The 6297-nt window shown below is 38.1% G+C and overlaps 1 protein-coding gene across 4 annotated transcripts in view; it reads right to left on the bottom strand.

Annotated features, from left to right (window-relative positions):
* Positions 1-1832: 1832 nt before the first annotated feature.
* The window catches only part of SPIN1 (spindlin 1), a 32456-nt gene continuing 27991 nt past the window's right edge, over positions 1833-6297 (bottom strand). For all 4 annotated transcript variants that reach the window (XM_083702138.1, XM_083702135.1, XM_083702136.1 and 1 more), the window contains one exon: positions 1833-5436. In XM_083702138.1, the coding sequence (XP_083558264.1) occupies positions 5237-5436 (200 nt within the window). In that variant the 3' untranslated portion in view covers positions 1833-5236. The remainder of the gene's footprint in view (positions 5437-6297) is intronic.

Genomic DNA, 6297 nt, shown 5'->3' with positions numbered 1-6297 from the left:
AACATCTTCTGGAGAAGACCTGCATACTGTAAAGTTAACACTTGAGACACGGGGAGAGGACTTTTGGCAGCCGCAACCAGGGCGGATGGACACTCATGGTTTGTAACGTTAAGGGTCAAGGAATGGTTTTCGTAACACAGATGGGAGACCGAACACCCTGGTTTTAACGTTCATAATGTGTTATTAAAATGTGACACCATAGGGCCCTGCAGAGGAACCAGCAACCAGGAGTAGGGAAATAAGTGTTTTGACGGGGGAAACAAAAAAATGCTTTTAATTTTCAGGTACGTCCTGTGACATTTTAGAATGATGTATCCAATATTGTTCTAATGACAGTAAAAAGGTCAGTGTGGAATCAGTCCCAAGTACTTTGAGGGCTCTCCCTAGAGAGTCATCTTACCTCTCTTGTTGTGTTAATGTATAAGGAGGTTTGTGCCTACAGAGGGAAAAGGGCAAAAAAGGGTTTAAGTTAGGTGTGCTTAATTTTGGGTGTTTTCGTCCTGCACCTGGTTAAGCATATGAGAGCAACTTGGCACAATCGAAACTATAGACACCTGTGTCTGAGGCAAATTTGCTCTTGGCCAAAGCCTAGCCTGTGTTGGGATGCTGAAAGGAGACTGTTTGCTGCTGGAAGGTCAGAATATTACAACGGTAGGTATCCTATAAGCTATAGACCTGAACATGGCCAGCAAAGGGACCGACCTTACCTAGAACTGTCTGGTGTTTTTCTGTTTCACTGCCTTTTTCCCAGACAGGGACTTAAGACGGCTTACAGATAAAATAAGAACAGCTAAAAACATTTTTTAAAAAAACAATTAAACATTGATGGAATTAACACTTATATATGTATCTACTAAAAAGATTACAATATATTTAGTTTCTTTTGTTACTCCCCCCCCCCCCCCAAGTTTGTCGTGATTGCCTTATGCATCATTGGTGGAAAAGGTAAGATATAAGTATTTATTTTTTTAAAAAAATAAAAGTGTCACATTAATGAGGGAGGGAGAACATGTTTCAATGGGTAGGGAAATGTTAAATACTGTCCTGGAAGCCCATTACATGCATAATTGTTGTCTTTGGCAGAAAGAGGGAAATTGTCATTTTTTCCAAAAGCTTTTTGAAGGAATCTAGTATGTCAACTTCTTATGCTACTTAGAACAGTGGGACTAAATCCTAGCTTAAGTGACAGCCAAATATCAAACTCGAATTACTTGCATGTAAATTCTACTGAAATCAGCTTGTATTTAGGATTCTTTACAGATACTTTGCCTTACCCCTGCCACTCAAGAAATCTGTCAGTTTTAAAAGGCAAAATTGGATATATTTTGAATTTTGATGTTTTTGAAGGACCATGATTGATACATGGAAGTTGTATGCTATCAGTCATCACCATATTCAACAGTTTTCATATCAACACTTTTATCAGGCATTCAAAGCAAATACTGTAATATCTGATTTTGTTTTCAAGGCCACTACCTCTATATTCCGGATAAAGTGTATATACAGGGGACAATATACCAAAATATTTTGGGAGCTGCTTCACCTACTTACCTTACTTCCTTAGATGTTGTCTTTTTGGGTTTTTTTGGGTTGAAAGTACAATAAAGCTGTTTCAATGCCAAAGAATTCTACCCATTTTAAATGGATCGTTTTTTAAAGTTACAATTCTTGGCCAAAAGTATTGCCCAATAAGCACAGCTGCTTAGGCAAGTATATATCAGCATAAATGCTCATTGTTAAAATAATTTTAATTATAAAAATGGAAAAAATCCTATTCGGTTTTAAGCACATCACTACATTTGCCTTATGAGAACAAGATTTACAGTCGTAAGTTGCACATAAAGGGTTTATTTTAAATGTTTTAAGGATAGAGTTACATCATAATTATAAAAATTACTTACAGAATTAAGTAACAGATTTAAAGTGTTTATACTTCTAAATGCAGAGAACAGGGAACTGTCTACATTGTTAAAAAATAAAAAAAATGAAACCAAGCTCTAGAGATGAAGTCATTTACCTAATTTTAAAATGTGAACACGAAGACCTTTGAACTATACACATACCAAGAACCATCCAAATTGCACTAATGATGTAAAATACAAAAAAACCACAGCATTTCCAAGGAACCACAAATCATCGAAGCTTTTTCTCTTTTTTTGGGTTCTCTGAAATGGTTGCAATTAATGTATCCCTGGAGAAGCCTTTATTTTTCAAATGTACCAATTTAAGAAGGCTAAGCAATTTATTCAGTGAAAAAAAGGCTTTTTCCATCATTGTTTGGGGAGGGGAGTGTCGTAATATGATTCTACTTCAACTTAATTTAGGATTTGGCACAAAAAAAGCATACTGTTGAATTTTACTGGTTTTTTATTTCATTTTGAGCAAAGTACATGGTCCCTTCAAACGCTGCATGACACATACAACTGGAAAGTTACCTCCTGTTGGCACTATGTTTGCCTCACCAGTGCATTTATCCTACTAACCACCATTAAAAACAGCACAATAAGCAAATTCACAAAGAACACAAAATTAAAAAAAAAACCCGAAACTAAAAACCTAAACATTTTTTTAAACATGCAACTTTTAAGTTTGTTACATTGAACATTCTACCTTCTAAGCATGCAAAAAAGGGATGGTCTGCATTTTAAGTTTGTCTTTTTAAAATTGTACAGGGCAGCCTGACATCACGCGAAACACACAATATACAATACTACAGCAGGTAAATGGAGAGAAAGGCCAGTAACTTTTTATACACAGATCCATAGCTTGTGCCACCACAAGCCCCGTGATAACTCGGAAAATCATGTTGAACCCCTAAGAAAAGGAACCAACATTTAGTTACCAGGGTAATAAGCACTGCATGCAGATCTGAAACGTGAGCCTAAAACAAAGCCCAAAGCAGATTGGCAGGGAGTGGAATCAAGTCTCAAGCCTCAAAAAAAAAAAAGAAAGAAAGAAAGAAAGAAAGAAAGAAAGAAAGAAAGAAAAAGGTGGTTTAAGCTATCAAAAAAGCAGACAATGTGGACACTTTAAAAACCATAAAATTTACACAGAATATAGATCACTCTCAACTGGCAGAATGTGGTGTATTGCAGAAAACCTCCAATTGGAAGCTCTTTGAATGCAACGTTTTCAGTCTACCTAAATCCTCAGAAATCCTGGAGGCACACCTTGGATTCCCCGTTAACGTAGCCCGCAATTCAAAGTACTATGTTTTGTGTATCTTGTGTGTGGTTCAATACACTCACTCATTCTTGTGCCACAAATATCAACTTGGGCTCATGGAGCCAGGCTCAGCTTTTGAGATTTACATGCAGGACTCTAAAGAGTCAATAGAAAACATACAGATCTGCAGAATGAAGGAGGAAACAAAACAAAACAAAAACCACTGGGTTGCAAATCTGCTCACTTGGTTCAAGAACACAGGAACATTTATGACTCAGGTACTTAGGGCTTAAGGACTGCATTTGAGAAGCTCTTCATGGAAAAGACTACAGCCTGCCTTGGGGTTGCCCATGATGAAATACTGTACATAATGCAACAGCAGCGATGGGACAGGAAAAGTTTAAGATACTGTATTTATACGGTATTTGTTACCATTAAAGAGCATTAATGAGGCACAAGCCTTAAGGCTACAATATGAAATCAGGCAAAATTAAAAAAAAGGAAGTTTAAACCACATGGAGTTTAATATGTATACCCACACCAGAGGTAATTTGGACCTCAGAAGGCTGATCAGCAACACTCGTTTTTTGTTTTTTTTACCTTCTAGCTATATATAAACAATGGTGCTTGCTTCTCATTTACATGTGCAGACTGCAATGCCCTGCTTCAGCTTTGCTGCTGTTTGATATTTTTCCACTGATTACTTTAAAAAGCTGCCACACCAATCTACTACCTTACAAATTAAAAAAAGAAAAAAAGACAGAATGGGGGGTGGGGAGAGAGAGAGAAGAAGAAGAAGCAAATTTTGTGACTGTGGGCTGCTTATTTACATCCACAATCTTCTGCAGATGACTGGACTACGGAGACCGCCTAGCTTTTGTCAGGCAGTACCCCACTAGCATGCAGAACCCCAGTGTCCTTTTAACGAAGTTCACGTTAAAACAGCATACTTCAAGCAAAATACAACGTACAGCACAAAAGGCAACAACAGGTTTGAGTTTGTATAATGTCTTGTCTGGGTAAACCCCAAGAAGAAAGGCCAGAAAGAGGGGTGAGGGGTGGGGAAGGTGCCTTCTTGAACAAAACACAGTAAAATGAGAAGGAATGCAGCAGATCAAAGTAGAAGGCAACAAATGATTCTCCTCCTCTGCAACACAAGCCTTTAATGTACGAGGACTCTTCTCTTGTGAGGTTTGTCTTTACACGTAACAGATTTAAGTCCACACACAAGAATCTAGGTTGCTAGTTTTGAAACTGAGACACCCAGTAGTTGCTGCGGAGAATTTAACATTAACATGGAGTTCTAGACTGCTAGGGCACCAAGCGCCTGGATTCTGCTAAAAGTTAACCAAATAAACACCTACGACATTGAGAACTGAAAGGACATTGAGAACTGAAGGCATCCTTGCTTTGAATGTTTTGACCAGGTCCTACAGTTGCAAATATGGGCTCTTACTCTGCATTCAGCTGCATTACATGTATGCCACGTTCTATTTTCCTGTAACTAAAATGTACTAAATTCTCATGTGATAGTAGCTCAACAGTTAACCTGAACACAGTACACCGATGTTAAATTGGGTTAGGCACTCCTTAACACTGCTTTAAACATATTATAGTCATCTTTGCCCAAACCCTGTGAAAACAAGGACTGCCAGACAAGAAAACTTAATACATACATGAAAGTAATAATATCAAGCTAGACTTGCATGTGGCAGTTGAATAGTTATGTGAGACGGTGAGGGAAAGTTATATTTGGGGGGAAATCAGATTAATGATTATGTTGCTAGATCCACTTTACACAGCTTGAATTTGCAGCTGCCGTTTCCTCTAACTTCATCCACATACCCACCAGAAGACTTCCTCCAAGAAAGGGAGTTCCCTTACACAAAATGTGTCATGTTCACATAAAAGTCTATTTGTATAGTTCACAATGGAATAGTTTTCCTGGCAGAGATTGTGGGCTCGCAGGGACATTTAAGCTTTCAAATAAACTGGAAAGCACTTAAGTCTTTGTGTCTACAAATTTTACATTGAAGTTCCACAAGTTTGGCAAAAGTTTGCATGGTGGTGTCTAAGATGTCTTCACCAAATCATAGACATAAATATGGAAATCATCGTCAAACTTGATGAAATAGACCGAGGGTTTGGCTTCCACCTGATGAATGACCATGCCAGTCCTTTTTGAGCCATCTTCTTTGGCATATTCCACTTGCTTTCCCACTAGGCTGTCCACAACTTCGCCAGGCTCCCGTTCTGCTGGAGGTGAATCATCTGTGAACACAACGTCTGAGTTAAAATGCAGCAGGATTTTATAGAACAGATGCTCATAGTCAGCTCAACGAGTAATAGTTTACTACGTGCTTCAGCAATTAAATGTTCATGGCAACATATTTCTGATCACAATGGTTTTGTCTTCTAACCCAGGGAAAATAAACAACTGGATATACATATCTGATATTCCTCTTATCCAATTTGTCTCCATTTCACAGTAACCATCTTAAATACAGATTATGGTAAGGACAAACAAAATGATTGTTGCACAACCTAATTCCTGGAGGTTTATCAGCTGTTGGCTATACTGCTGATCTGACAACATATCAACCTGTTCAGCTCAGTAGTTAAGCTGTACATTCAACCTGAATTAAAAGTTGGAATGTGAAAGCCATGCTGAAGTTTCTTTGCCTGTTCATTTATATTTGCTCTACAAAATGTTCCAAGTATCAGAATCCACAAAGTATTTTTTTTAAAAAACGTTGTGGTTGGTGCTGTCAAGCATTACAGTATCAGTTAGAGTAACTCCCTCAGAATCTTATCTTCCTAGACTCCAAATAGTCAATTAAGGGAAAAAGTTAGTATGGTAAGCCTAGCATTTCTGGGCTCTCCTCCAAACCTCAAATTACCTCAAATAGTTCTTCTTTTGGCCTTATGCTCCACAACAAAGGAGATCGCTTTATAAATTACCCTTTAAAAGCGAGAAGAGGGAAGGGTGCCTTTTCCATCACCTCTTCCAAGTCGGACAAATTAGGCACCACAAAATACTCCTCTGAAGCCTGCAGAATACCACTTCAGACATGCTGTATATGTCAGTGGCTCCATAGAATTGAGGGTCAAACCCAACAGCTCACAATCAAA

This window comes from Podarcis gaigeae (assembly GCF_964106915.1).
Source record: "Podarcis gaigeae genome assembly, chromosome: 11".
NCBI classification, from domain to species: Eukaryota; Metazoa; Chordata; class Lepidosauria; order Squamata; family Lacertidae; genus Podarcis; species Podarcis gaigeae.
The sequence above is the reverse complement of the archived record's forward strand: the minus strand, read 5'-3'. Positions and strand labels throughout refer to the sequence as shown.